Here is a 14369-nt window from a genome sequence, read left to right on the forward strand (position 1 = left end):
GGGAACCGAAACCCAGGGCGACAGCTGAGTCCTGGGGAGCGGAGAGACCCACGGAAGGCAGATCAGAGAGCCTTCCGCCTTCTCTGCTCCGGGTGCTCGGCCTCTGTTTGCAGGTGCACGGCTCAGGCGCTACCCTGGTCCTTTGATTCTGGCCTCTGGAGTCCAGGAGGCCTGGGAAGGCTACGCAATCCCCTCCCTCCCCTGGGCCCCATCCTGTGTAAAAGCCAATGACCAGCTTGTGCAGAAGCTCCTTCCAACCCCGGGCCCACAGTTCCAGTGCACCGCTGGGAGTCAGCTGATTACATGCATATATCAAGCACCTGCAGCATAGTCCTGCCTGGGCTATGTACATTTATATGTGGTAGTGTCTCATGGCAGGCTGGGCCGTGTAGTCATTGAGAGTCCAGGCTCTGCACACAGACTCTTCCAAACCTTGGCTCTCCTGTTTACCAGCTGTGTGGCTTGGGGAAAGCTAGCTAATATGCCTTCTTTTGCCAGTTTCCTCATCTGTGAAACAGGGATATGATATCTCTACCTTGTTGGATTGGTTTCAGGGTTAAGTGAGATAATATGCGAAGTGTTTAGCTGAGTGCTTGACACACAGGAAGGGCTGAGGAAAGAGCCCCTGCTGCTATTCCTCCTCCTCCTTCTTATTTCTATCATCCTCATTACTCCTCAAGGGCAGAGCTGTTATCCCCATTTTGCAGATGGGGAAGCTGAGGCCCAGCAAGGTTAAGCAACCTACTCAGTGTGACACAGCTGGCCAGTAACAGAGCTGAGATTTAAACCTGGCTTTGTCCAGTGCTCCTGCAACACAGCTGGTCCCTTGGATAAAGCAAGCACAGGGTGACGGGTGTCCCAGCCTGGGAGTGCCGCATAGTGGACCCTCCTATTACATCCCAGTGTTCTTTCTCCACCTTCCAGATTTCTGCACCAGGAGATGAGGGTCGGTAGAGCCCTGGAATGGAGATGTCCTTGACACCTGGGCAGAAGCTGCAGCTGCAGGACCCTGTGGCCACTGGAGATAAGTAATGGTGCCATTTGCACACCTACTGGAAACGGGAAAGGAACAGTGAGTGACCCCAGGCGAGCACAGGCAGGTGCCAGGAGCCAGGATGCAAGGATGACGTCTCCGGAGGCCCTGGCCTCCCTCCCGCCTGGGCGCTAGGAGCCATCCCGGGGCTCCAGCCAGGAGCCCTGCTGCCCAGGGGCATGGCCAAACCTTTCTTCCGACTCCAGAAGTTTCTCCGCCGAACACAGTTCCTGCTGTTCTTCCTCACGGCTGCCTACCTGATGACCGGCAGCCTGCTGCTGCTGCAGCGGGCCCGAGTGGCCCTCCCACAGGGCCCCCGGGCACCTGGCCCCCTGCAGACCTTGCCAGTGGCCGCCGTGGCCCTGGGCGTGGGCTTGCTGGACAGCAGAGCGCTGCATGGCCCTCGAGTCAGCCCAGAGCTGCTGCTGGGCGTGGACATGCTACAGAGCCCCCTGACCCGGCCCCGTCCCGGCCCCCGCTGGCTCCGGAGCCGCAACTCGGAGCTGCGTCAGCTGCGTCGTCGCTGGTTCCACCACTTCATGAGTGACTCCCAGGGACCGCCTGCCCTGGGCCCTGAGGCTCCCAGGCCCGCCATCCACAGCCGAGGTAGGCGCTCAGCTGCATTTAGGGGAGCTGCTCCCAGGACCCCTATTCAGGGTCACAGGTTTGGTGTCGTCTTTCTCTCTTCAGGTTCGTAGCCTTCACCGCTAGATGGTTCTTTCCTTCTGCTCTGCAGGTCAGGAAGGGGCCTGTGACGTGAAGTCCTTTAGGGTTTTGCTCACTCACCAGCTGGAATTCCACATGACTCAAGGCTGAGATGTTGTGAGCAGGTCACTTAGCACTCCGGCTTTGGATTCAGACAGACGTTGGCTGGAATCCTGGCCAACAAATTTTTTGTTTCTCAGGCGGTGGATCACCTGAGACCAGGAGTTCGAGACCAGCCTGGCCAACATGGTGAAACCTGTCTCCACTAAAAAATATAAAAATTAGCCAGGTGTGGTGGCACATGCCTATAATTCCAGCTACTTGGGAGGCTGAGGCAGGAGAATCCCTTGAACCCAGGAGGCAGAAGTTGCAGTGAGCCGAGATTGTGGCATTGCACTCCAGCCTGGGTGACAGAGCAAGACCCTGTCTCAAAAAATATATATAATAATAATAAAAATAAAAATATAACTGACGAGCAGAGGGGAGGGCTCAGCCCTGAGTGCAGAGCGTGTATGTCTCAGGAAACCAGTGGCACCCCTTTACTTTAAGTTACCCCTAATGACTTATAGAGGTGATGGAAGGGACTCCAGTAAAAGCAAGAGAGATTGTGGCTAGATATAAGCAGGACTGATATCCACATTTATATACCAGTATGGTCTTATCAGTTGTTAAAATAATTGCACTACTTCCAGGTTGGTTGGTAAATGGTTCCTGACCTGGGCCGCTGGGGGGTGCCTCTACACTCTGGCTACCTCCCCAGTGGCCCCCAGACCTCCCCCTTATCCAGCAAAGAGAGGGTTAATGTGATTCCAGTACCAAATGGTGGCAATTCCGAACGGTCAGTGCCCTCCATAGGTTGTCCAGTATTGTGAATGTGTGCCAGGATTGAAGGAAGACTTTGCTCTCCTTTGAACAGTGTAAGAACCAGGTCTGGGGAGGCTGTGCCGTCATGGTCATCAGAGAATGGGGGAAGGCAGAGTGCTGACTTGCAAGCCCTCTGGGCCCCTTCCTGTCGTGGGGCTCCATGGGCCAAGCACAGCCAGTCGGGCCTCACTGGCGGAGAGCAGCCCGCGGCCCAGCCCTCGGGACAGCTGCTGGGGCTGCAAACAAAGCGGGTGTCTCTCTGTGGCCCGGGCAGCCCGCCATCCTCCTGAAAGGGGATCCTGCAAGGCGCGGAAGCTGCAGGAGGCACCATCAATCACTGAGCATTTCATTATACCTTGGACAACATCCATAATGGAATAAAATGTCAGTAAGTTTACTAGGGGAAAAATAGTAACTTCTCCATAGCCAGTTTGTTTTTTATTGATAGTAATTTCCAAAGACATTCCAATATCTTCAAAGCCATCGTTAATAGCCTCACGGAGTGTCCATTTTGATGTGCAAATGAACAGATGCAGAGTCACAGACAATAAGGCGATGCCTCCATTTCAGCCGAAAGTAATAAATCCGCCTCAGAATGGGTCCCAGTGTATCCCTCGGAAGTTCTTTCTTTCCTGAACATTCTCGCCTCTGTCGGGGAGTTAGAAAAGCTGTTCGTTCTGCGTCCAGATAAAAGAGCTCGCCTCCTCCTCACAAACGGAGGGGCCGTCTGTGTCTCAGGCCCCTTGCTGCACACTGAGACGAGGCCAGCCAGGCCCGGGCTCGCCCTCCATCAAATGGCCAGCTGGTCACAGGTGGACCATTCCTTGTTTCCAGAAGAACCAGAGCCTGACTGCTTGAAACAATTTTTTTTTCCTCTCTTTTATTAACGTGTTAATTATTCAGCCAATATTTACTGATCCATCCATCACACATCCCAGGTTAGAGTGTAGGATCAGAATCATAATGGCTGTTACTTATTTGAACATCTGTTATGTGCCAAGCGTTGTATTGTATAGACATACATCTGTTATCTCATTTAATTTAATCTTCAAACAGCCTTATGATGTAAGTGGTGCTATCACTGTTTTAATGATGAAGAATTTGAGTTTCAGGGAAGAAAAGTATTTTAAATGTTTTCATTATTAATAGCAATATATTAACGGTAAAAACAATCGCTGCTGAGTAATGACTGCATGCCAAGCCTTGTATTAGACATTTCACATGTGTTACCTTATGGAATTTTCACAACTACCTCGTGGAATTGGAACCATATTCCCATTTTATAGATGGGGAAGTTGAGGCTCAGAGAGAGGCAGCCGCACATCCCAGGTGGCACAGCCAGATAGTGGTGGAGCCTGTTCCCAAAGGCTGTTTCCATTCACTTCCCCAGAAGCTTGTGCAGCCGGGGAAGCATGTACAGCAACCTGCAGTCTCAGCCTGGGAAGGTCTTGAGCCCAAGCACCTTGAAAACCTTGTGGTTAATTTCCCATCTACAGTGATAAATGTTTAATAATCCTGAGCTTATGCTTTGGCTGTTTAATTGAAAGCTGAAACGGAACTTCTTTGCTGAGCAACCCATCACAAATTTCTCAAATATTAGTTTTCTTTTGCTAAGTAGGCAGGCGGAGGAGAAGGATTCATTCTCACTGACGTGGGTGAAAGCTCCGTGCAGTGGTCCACGCCAGTGGCGGTGGACCTGAGACTTACAGAAGGAGAGAGGTGCACGTGGGGCTGGATGTCTGGGCAGCGGGGGGCAGTAGCATGTGCCTGTGGGCATGGCCACATGTGCTGATGGGTGTCCCCAGATGAAGGTGACCTCAAGAGGCTCAGAGCCTGGCAGGGAGCCAAGCAAACATTGGAGAAGGTGGCTGTTGTTCCCTCCTCAGCCCTGGGGTTCTCTGGTCTGAGGGTCTCCTGGGTCCCTTGGGTCTTGGTGTGGTGGGGAGTCCTGTCTCCTGCCATCTTGCTTGTTCTCCTCTGATTTGCCTTAACATAGGGCCCAGGATATTGCACCTTGGTGCACTCAGTAAGACCGTCCCTGCCTTCATATATATATGTGTGTATATATATGTGTGTGTATATATATGTGTGTGTGTGTGTATATATATATGTATTTATGTACTTCGTGCATTACTGCTAGTCCCCATGAATAATAAATAGTACTATAATTGTTCATTCATATATATATATATATATATATTCAGACAGAGTCTTGCTCTGTCGCCCAGGCTGGAGTGCAGTGGCATGATCCCGGCTCACTGCAACCTCCACCTCCCAGGTTCAAGTGATTCTCCTGCCTCAGCCTCCTGAGTAGCTGAGACTACAGGCATGCACCATCACTCCCAGATAATTTTTTGTATATATATATATTTTGTATTTTTAGTAGAGATGGGGTCTCACCATCTTGGCCAGGATGGTCTCAAACTCCTGACCTCAAGTGATCCGCCTGCCTTGGTCCCCCAAAGTGCTGGGATTACAGGTGTAAGCCACCACGCCTGACCCCAGCCTTTGTATTTAGGCTCTCGGCTCCTAACTTTGCACCGTCCAGGCATGTCAGCATGGTTTTTAGGAGCTGGAACCCACCGTTCACAGTCAGGTGTGGATGTTGACATTGTGCCTATCCCTGGCGAGTCACCGGGAGGTCACCAGCTCTGGTAAAGGTGTGATTCCTGTCCTCTAGGAGCCTTCAATCATGTTGCAGAGATAGGACGCACAGGTGTAAAAGATATATATTTGGAGATGGAGTCTTGCTCTGTCGCCGGGCTGGAGTGCAGTGGCACCATCTCGGCTCACCGCAACCTCTGCCTCCCAGGTTCAAGCAATTCTCTTGCCTCAGCCTCCCGAGTAGCTGGGACTATAGGCATGTGCTACCACACCAGGCTAATTTTTGTATTTTTAGTAGAAATGGGGTTTCACCATGTTGACCATGCTGGTCTCGAACTGCTGACCTCCAGTGATCCACCCACGTCAGCCTCCCAAAGTGCTGGGATTACAGGCACAAGCCACTGCACCCGGCCAGGTGTAAAAGATTTTTGACTCCAACAGCTAATGGCAAGGGTATAGATGGTGGATGAGTTTTTCAAGCACAGCATATAAAAACCCAGAGAAAGGGGAGGCCACTGTGCGCTGGCATGGTCAGGGTCGGAGATGTAAGGCCTGAGGACAGGCAGGAAGCAAAGGGTAGGTAGGAGGGATGAACAGTGACAGGCCCAAACCTGGAGGCAGGAGACATGAGCCTGAGCAAGGGGAGGCGGTGTGGGTGGGCACATATGTGTTCGACAGGTGAGGAAACCGTGGCACAGAAGGTTGAAGTTATTTAGCGAGGGCAGAGGTGGAATTAAATGTGGCATTTACTGTCAGACAGAGTCTCACTCTGTCACGCAGGCTGGAGTGCAGTGGCACGATCCTGGCTCACTGCAACCTCCACCTCCTAGGTTCAAGTGATTCTCCTGCCTCAGCCTCTGGAGTAGCTGGGATTACAGGTGTGTGCCACCACATCCAGCTATTTTTTTTTTTAATTTTTTTAATATTTAGTAGAGACAGGGTTTCACCATGTTGACCATGCTGGTCTTGAACTCCTGATCTCAAGTGATCCACCCGCCCCGGCCTCCCAAAGTGCTGGGATTATAGGTGTGAGCCCGCGCCCAGCCCCCGCCTTTGTATTTCGGCTCTCTGCTAAATACAAATAAAAGTCACTCCTCGATTAGGGGCCAGAAGCAGATGGTTGGCAGGCTTCCTCCCCTAGGCCACTCAGTGGTGCCCCGGCTCCCCCAGCCGCTGCCCCAGACCAGGCTCTTGGCAGGAACAAAGACAGTCTCCGTTGCCCTCATGGAGCACCCAGGCCTGTGGACCATCGGGACTTTCCTCCTCACTGAAAAGCCGCTTGGGAGCCGCTGGCAGGCTGCTGGGAGGCCTTGGGCGTGTTACTTCCCAGAGGCAGCCTAATTTCTCTGGAGGCAGTGGCGCGCTCCCCAGATGACATGAATGAGCGGAACGCAGCCCTTCCTGCGGAGACGTGCGGCGTCTTTATCACAGGTGCCCGATCCAGATCTCACGCAGCTATTGTGGGTGTGCGTTCACAGCTTGGGGGCCGTGTGACGGCGTGTTTGCAGATTCCCACGTCGCTCCTTCAAAACACTGGTGCGCGTGACATTTACATGCCTACCCGTGTTTGCATCGGGACTGCCATCTCCGAGCTTCTCTGCGCATCTCTGGGAGATGTCTCCCTCCCTCGGGGTGGCAGGGCAGGGCTGTGAGAGACTCTCGCTGCTGCGGGCACAGCTGGCTTCTCACTGCCACTGCAGCATGGGTGTCCCCGGCATCCCCTTCCAGGGATGTGTGCAGGTGACCAGCCTGGAGAGGCCTCTGCGGTCACTTGGCCCTGCTGTTTCCCACACAGGACGCTTTCTCCTACTCTTAATGGACTCTGCGGACACACTCCAGAGATGGGGCCTTACTCCCTCTTAGGATGACAGACTTTATCTTGAGATAGCTTGCCCCATTTGAAAGCTCTTCCTTGAATTTGCTAAAATCAAACTTGCCCTAAGGGATTTCTTCTCTTTGGCCCACAAGGACCTTGTCTCTCAGGACACTTGCCAAGGTAGAGAGGCCGCTCTGAGCCCAGGGAGGGCAGGGCTGGAGAGGAGGGGTGGAGCCCATGAGAGGTAATCCAGCCTTCCCAACTTGTGAGTTGGGGGCAGTGGAAGAAAGCAGTGGTCAGGCTGACGCCAGGCTCCTGGCAGAGCTGTCTGGGTGGACGGTGGGCCATTAACTAAGAGAAAATGGGCAGGAAACAAACAAGAGGGAGGTGTCGGATGCTCCCTTGACTCAGCACTGAGGGGGAGGTTGCCTGCAGCTCTCATCCCCCGGGTTTCTCTAAGAAGTGGCCTTGGCCAGGAAGGGAGAGGTTCCCCTGGCTTTTCCTAAGGGTGGGCCCGTGGTTCCTGGGCCTCTGGTGTCAGCCATGCTTCCCTTTCTGCAGGCACCTACGTTGGATGCTTCAGTGATGATGGCCACGAGAGGACTCTGAAAGGAGCTGTGTTTTATGACTTGAGAAAGATGACTGTCTCCCACTGCCAGGATGCGTGTGCGGAGCGGTGAGTGCTGGGGTCCTGGGCTGTTGATTCCAGTGGGAGGAAGGTCCAGGGACAGTTCCAGAGTGACGAGGCATATCAGCTACCAGTTGGCTGTCATAGCATAATTAGAACACACTGATCAGATCCCAGTTATCCAGAAGAAAGAAAGTTTGTTGGCAGATGGCCTAGGTGCTGGATGCTGGGTGATGGCCTGGGTGCTGGATGCTGGGTGATGGCCTGGGTGCTGAGAGCTGGGTGATGGCCTAGTGCTGGGAGTTGGGTGCTGGATGCTGGGTGGTGGCCTGGGTGCTGAGAGCTGGGTGATGGCCTGGTGCTGGGAGTTGGGTGATGATCTGGGTGCTGGGAGCTTGGGTGGTGGTGCTGAGTGCAGGGAGATGCGACTTCCAGTCCAGCCATAGCAGGGACTCAGCGTGTGACTTTGGTGAGTTCTTTTCCTTCCCTGGGACTCCATTTACTTATCTGTTTTACAATAAGATAAAGGGCTTTAACTGAGATTTCTCTGAGAAGATCTTTCCAGCTCTGGTAGGAAAAGTATTTTCACCTTGTATGTATAACAAGGTTTACTTTTTCTGATACTTCCAGCTCACCCAGTAGTTGCCAGACACTTGTCATATGCCAGGGCAATGGTCCCTAATGTCAAGGCCTTCACAATTGACTGTGTATGTGTGTGTGTGTGTGTGTGTGTGTGTGTGTACACATCTGAGAGAGGTGGGTTAAACAGAATCAGACTTCACCCTTCACTTATTTATCCCACAGATTTTTTTCACTTTTGTTATGTCATATAAATTCTTTCCACAGTTGGCTAGGTAGCAATGGGTTATCCCCATTTTACAGATGGAGAAACTGAGGCTGGGGAAAGAAAAGACAAGGTCCTTACGGAAACATACGTCATAGTCTAGATAAAGTGGAAACAGGATGATACATTCTCTTTTTAGTCTCCTAATAGATCAGGAAACTGAGACTCGGAGATGGTAAGTGACATTCAGGGTCTCACCGCTAGGACTAGGACGTGGTCAAATGGGGACTTGAAGCTTGTGTTTGGATTTTCAGTCTGGGCTTTTCACATCTAGATCCACTGATTTGAAAGTGTTGACTGCTTTCTGTAGTTGGAGTCCTGTGTGATTCACTGTGGGTTCCATTTCCAACCTTTCTTTACCTATGGTGTTACAACTAGGTAAAAGTAAGTAGAGAAATGGCTGTGGAGATGAGGGCTGCGTGTAACAAGACATGACATGTGGCAGGCAATTCAGACCAGCTCATGGCCACTCACCAGGGTAAACTGTTAAATTTTTAGAGTTGTTGTAAGCCCATTGTAAAACTATTGGTAGCTTAAAATCTTCTACAGTGGGAGTGTTTACACCACAGAAATTGGCAAACAGTACAAACCAGAGCTCTCCCGGTCACATACTGAGAACCAGTTTACAGGCACATCACAGATTTAGACCCATTATAACCTGTGACCAGGCACCCTGCAGGGCAGAACTCAGGGCTGGTGAGAGGGAGCAGTGGGGCTGGTTCCATTAGTTTATTACAAAGGAAAGACTATTCCCTGAACTTAGCCAGGTGACCCTTGAGTGTGGCTGGAGACTGATTCCTAAGGCCAGCCATAGGCTGACGGCTGTAGCCCCTGTCTGCCTGTTCACCCAGACCCAAACTTAGCTTCAAGTCCAGCCCATATCCCGACTCCAGACCCAGTTGCCACTGCATGACCACATAAATCCTCTCCACAGTCTGCCAGGTAGCAATGAGTTATCCCTCTTAGACAGATGGAGAATCTGAGGCAGGAGAAAGAAGAGACAAGGTCCTTGCTTAAACATACTTTCTAGTCTAGATCAAGCTGAAACAGCCTGCAGTTTAGACCCCAGCCCTAGCTCTGGGCCAAGATCCGGACTCACCCAGGCCCTGTCTCCCTTCAGGTCCTATGTCTACGCCGGCTTGGAGGCCGGGGCGGAGTGTTACTGCGGGAACCGGCTGCCAGCGACGAGCGTCGGGCTGGAAGAGTGTAGCCATGAGTGCAAAGGCGAGAAGGGCTCTGTGTGTGGCGCTGTGGACCGGCTCTCCGTGTACCGTGTAGATGAGCTGCAGCCGGGCTCCAGGAAGCGTGAGTGGGCCAGCCTCTCCCTGAGCCCTGTCCATCCCACTCCCTCCGGCTGCGCGTCTCCCACAGCCTCTCATTCCAAACTACCTGAGGCAGAACCTGTGCCAACCTCTGCCCTCCCTTCCCTATTGCCATCACTGGACGGGCTCCTGGCAGGGCGGGGATGGGGCTAGGGTCCATCAAAGGCTTAATTGCTTGAGTTCCTCACTGAAGCATACCTTTGCTTGTCCCCTGCAGGAGAGAGAGACTGATTGGGAGGCCTGAGTGTGCCTCAGACGTGCTGTGTGGCCTCCGGCGGCTTACTGCCCCTCTCTGAGCTATAGTCTATTTTGTAAATTGCAGAGGGAGACCTAGATTTCTTTCTTTTTTAAAAATTTTTATATTTTATTTTTTATTTTTGAGATAGAGTCTCACTCTGTCACCCAGGCCAGGCTAGAGTGCAGTGCCGCGATTTCAGCTCACTGCAACCTCCACCTCTCAGGTTCAAGCAATTCTCCCGCTTCAGCCTCCCAAGGAGCTGGGATTACAGGCACCCGCCACCACACCCGGCTACTGTTTTTTTTGTATTTTTAGTAGAGACGGGGTTTCACCATGTTGGCCAGGCTGGTCTTGAATTACTGACCTCAGGTGATCTGCCTGACTTAGCCTCCCAAAGGGCTGGGATTGCAGGCGTGAGCCACGCACCCAGCCGGGAGACCTAGATTTCTAGCAATGGTGTGAGCCAGACAATCAGAAAATTCCCTAACTATAAAGCACCTAGAAATGCTGCAGAACATTTAGCAAACATTATTGTAAATGCATAGCTGAACTAGCAGGAAAGTAAGACAAGCCCTTGGATCCGGAAATGAAGAATAAAGAGCCACAGTGGAGAGAGTTACAGATATGCTGTGTGGCCCTGGGGCTCAGCGGAGGGAAGCCGCCAGGCTGGGTGGCCACTCAGTTTAGATCTTAATGTCTAAGCAGGATAGGGAAGGAGGCCTTGGGCTTCTCAGGGCGAGGAATTGGATTGAAACTTCTGTATACAGTGGGATTCAATTTCACTGAAATGTAAATCAGCGAAAGTTTAGATGAAAAAAAAAAAAATGTCTCCCACCCATTCAGAGAGTTAGAACAAAGCTTGTCTGTCTTGACCTGAGTTCAGGTGAAGATACACGTCTTCCTAAGAATTTGTAACCACCGCACAGGCTTGCATTTGTATGCATTTGGGGGTTCGAATTTATATGATCTGCCTGAAAGTTTCAACATGAAAGTTGGCTCTGGGTCACCTGGAGGTTCTGGCAGAGCCAAATGCAGTGTCCCCTTGAGAGCTGTGCCACTAACCCAAGCGCAGGGGTGCTCAGCGGCGAATTCTCACTGAGTGCTGGGTTCAAAGTGGTGGAACTCGGGAGGAAACAGTCAACCAAGCTGACACGTCAGGCAGCAAGATTGGACTCCAAGGAATTTTACTGCAAAGGGCTAGCAAATAGAGATGGCCCTGAAGGGGCCCAACTCAAAGGAGGAGTTGGAAACTCAGATTTGTCCTCACTGCAAGATGATGAGCACAAATCCACTTCCTCTAATCACAGAAGGCTCCTTGATAAAATAATAGGGCTGTGCACCGTTGCACATGCTGGGGACCATTCTTTTCATGGTTGGGAGAGGTGGGTTGGGAAGGAGTCAGAGCCTGGGAGACCACCCCCACCACTGGCAAGGGTAGGGCAGCGGTGATGGACGCAGAGGCACAGCCCTGGGTCCAGGCTTGCTGACTCATGGACACGACCGCCTCTGGTCATGCCCTAGTAACAGGGCTCCAGGAGAGCTGATGGATTAGTTCAAGAATGGGGCAGAGCCCAGGTAAAGAGGTATGGGATCAGCTGGGCGTGGTGACTCATGCCTGTAATCCCAGCACTTTGGGAGGCCAAGGTGGGCAGATCACGAGGGTCAGGAGTTCGAGACCAGCCTGACCAACATGGTGAAACCCCGTCTCTACTAAAAACACAAAAATTAGCTGGACGTGGTGGCGGGTGCTTGTAATCCCCTGAGGAGGCTGAGGTGGGAGAGTCGCTTGAACATGGGAGATGGAGGTTGCAGTGAGCCGAGATCACGCCATTGTACTCCAGCCTGGGTGACAGAGTGAGACTCTGTCACACACACATACACACACACACACACACACACACACACACACAAAGAGGTGTTGGATCAAAAGCTAAGGCTTCACAGGGGTTCTGGGACGGCTGTCCTAGCAGGGAATGGGTTTTCCAAGCAGCACAAAAGCCGAGCCCTGATAACCGTGGCTGAACCTAAAAGCCACCCGGGCTGGCAGCTATCTGTGGGGTCCCAGTGCCAGGGAGAGCTGCTCCGTGTTTGACCCCAGCTGACCGGTGCTTCTTAGGTGCCTCTTGCATTCAAACAGGATGTGTCTGGGAGCTTAGGGGTCCAGATGGGGCAAATGGGGACAGGGGTGGAGAAACTGACAACACACCGTTTAGCTTACGGGTTCACCAGTGACACCATTAACTCGACAGTTTCTCATCGACACCTACTCTGCCAGGCCCTGACCTCACCCAGGGGTTCGCCATGGCACACGGGCAGAGTCCTGTCCTGCCACTTGGACATCCAAATGGGCTTCCTGAAGACCAAACTGCTCCACGCTGGCTTCTTGGAGCTTTTATTTTTTTGGTTTCAAACAACATTCCTGCCCCCAAGTAAGACCAATTCTATATGTGGACTCCTGATGGCCCTCCCAGCCCCACCTGCCTGCCCAGTCATTGGTTCTGAGAGGCAGTTGTTTTGCTTTAGGTCACCCATGGATTAAGAGACAGATGGTCCAATCATTCAAGCCAGCCCTAGATCTGGAGTTGGCTGGACTTGCTGTCATGGTTGGTGTTGAAGATGGTGTCCTGGCTGCCCCTGTGGGCAGGCTGTGGAGCGCCCTGTGAGGTACCCTTGCCTTCCTGCCCCCTTCTTGAGGGGAGGAACTGACAGGATCAAGAGGTGACCAGGTGACCACCATTGTGAGCTGCAGCTTCTGCCAGCAAGGAACATTCACAAGGAGTAAGACTCATGAATGTGCTCCCCAGATTGGAATCAGAGTGGGTTCTGAGCAAGTCATCAACGTCTTCGCCTTGGAGGCATCATTCTGCCCCAAGTGGCCCTCAGGCTCCCTCCTGGGGAGTGAGGGAGACCAGACTGTACCAGGTGACAACCTGTGTCCTGAGAGTTGCATCAGAGGCAGCCAAGGCTTCCTTCTTTAGCGGCTCACGGATCGCTCACCTGTTGCAGTATACGCAGTGCCTTCCTGCTTTATCTCATTCAGTTCATTCATTCACTCAGCACGTAGTGGGTGCCTGCTGTGTGTCAGGATCGGGGCTGGGTGTGGGGAACACAGGGGTCACCCAGGAGGATGTAGCCTCCCCTCAGGAGCTGTGTTCTGGAGGCCCTGTGGCCCCCTTTTGTCCCTCCCTGTGTCCCGGGGCTTGCTGGAATCTTGATCCCTCCCCCATCTCTGGATCACGCCTGCCCTGCTGACTCTCCCCATTGTCTCTTCTACCCCTGTGGAGCTGGTTGAGGACCAGTGCCTAGTCCATTGCAATGTTTGTTCTTTGAGGCTCCAATCATGCCAAAGAACAGGAAAGAGTTTTGTGAGCCCAGCACCTGCCACCACCCTCGACCTTGACACCAAAAGCCAGGGCAGAAACGTGGTAGTGGGGAGACGCGGCCCCATCAGGGGATATGCATGGGTATACATTGTTCCTCATGACAACCCTAGGAGCTACGCTGTATGTAGCTGAGGAAATTGAGAGTCTGAGCGCGAGACGTGGCAGAGTTGCAGAGCTAGTCACTGGCAGTGCAAGGACTTGAACCTAAGCACTTATGACCCTAAGCCCTGGTGTTTTCCTCACACTAGGCTGGTGTCTGTGCCCTAATAGGTCATGCCCTGACACGTGGACCTCCGGTGCTGTGGTCAGTTGAGATGGGCTTCCAGATCCAGGGTTTGGTCCTACTTGGCAGATTCTGGCTGGTGAGATGGTTTCTGCTTGCACCACGTGGTGTGGCAGCTAGAGAGCCGGGGGAGATGCTCAGCCCTGGGAGACCCCGTGTGGCGAGGAGCATGGGGTAAGAATCAGGATGCCGTCTAGAGAAACCCTGACGAGTCTGGAAGAAATATGAGCAGTTGATGCAAGAACATTCCAGAAAGTTCGTTCAGCTCCGAGGAAGCCAGCTAGGGCACGGGACGTTTCCACCTGGAGGTTCTACAGAGCAGCAGGAGGCTTGGCGGGAGGCTTCTTTGTAACATGGGCTTGAGGAGTGTTCCTAGAAATTGAGTGGGAGTTCGAGATCAGAGAGAGGCAAACCTTGCACAGAGGCAAAGCAGTGGGATGACTCCAATGGCACGGCAAGAGCAAACCTGGCCGGGTTTCAGATTTCCATGTCTGCTTTTCTTTTTAATGCATCTTCTGGGAAGACATCGGATTTTTCACAGGATCAGCCTGTCAGGTCACCTACCATGGAAGGAATCTGGCACCTAGTAACTGCACCATCCAAATTTGTGGAAGGAAGGAAGGAAGGAAGGAAGGAAGGAAGGGCATTA

At 52.4% G+C, this 14369-nt stretch overlaps 1 protein-coding gene across 6 annotated transcripts in view; it reads left to right on the plus strand.

Moving 5' to 3' along the window:
- The window catches only part of WSCD1 (WSC domain containing 1), a 249732-nt gene that overhangs the window by 204906 nt on the left and 30457 nt on the right, over window positions 1-14369 (plus strand). For all 6 annotated transcript variants that reach the window (XM_031657316.1, XM_031657321.1, XM_031657319.1 and 3 more), the window contains 3 exons: window positions 925-1639; window positions 7584-7698; window positions 9615-9799. In XM_031657316.1, the coding sequence (XP_031513176.1) occupies window positions 1213-1639; window positions 7584-7698; window positions 9615-9799 (727 nt within the window). In that variant the 5' untranslated portion in view covers window positions 925-1212. The remainder of the gene's footprint in view (window positions 1-924; window positions 1640-7583; window positions 7699-9614; window positions 9800-14369) is intronic.

The sequence above is a fragment of the Papio anubis genome, chromosome 17 (assembly GCF_008728515.1).
Source record: "Papio anubis isolate 15944 chromosome 17, Panubis1.0, whole genome shotgun sequence".
Taxonomy (NCBI): Eukaryota; Metazoa; Chordata; class Mammalia; order Primates; family Cercopithecidae; genus Papio; species Papio anubis.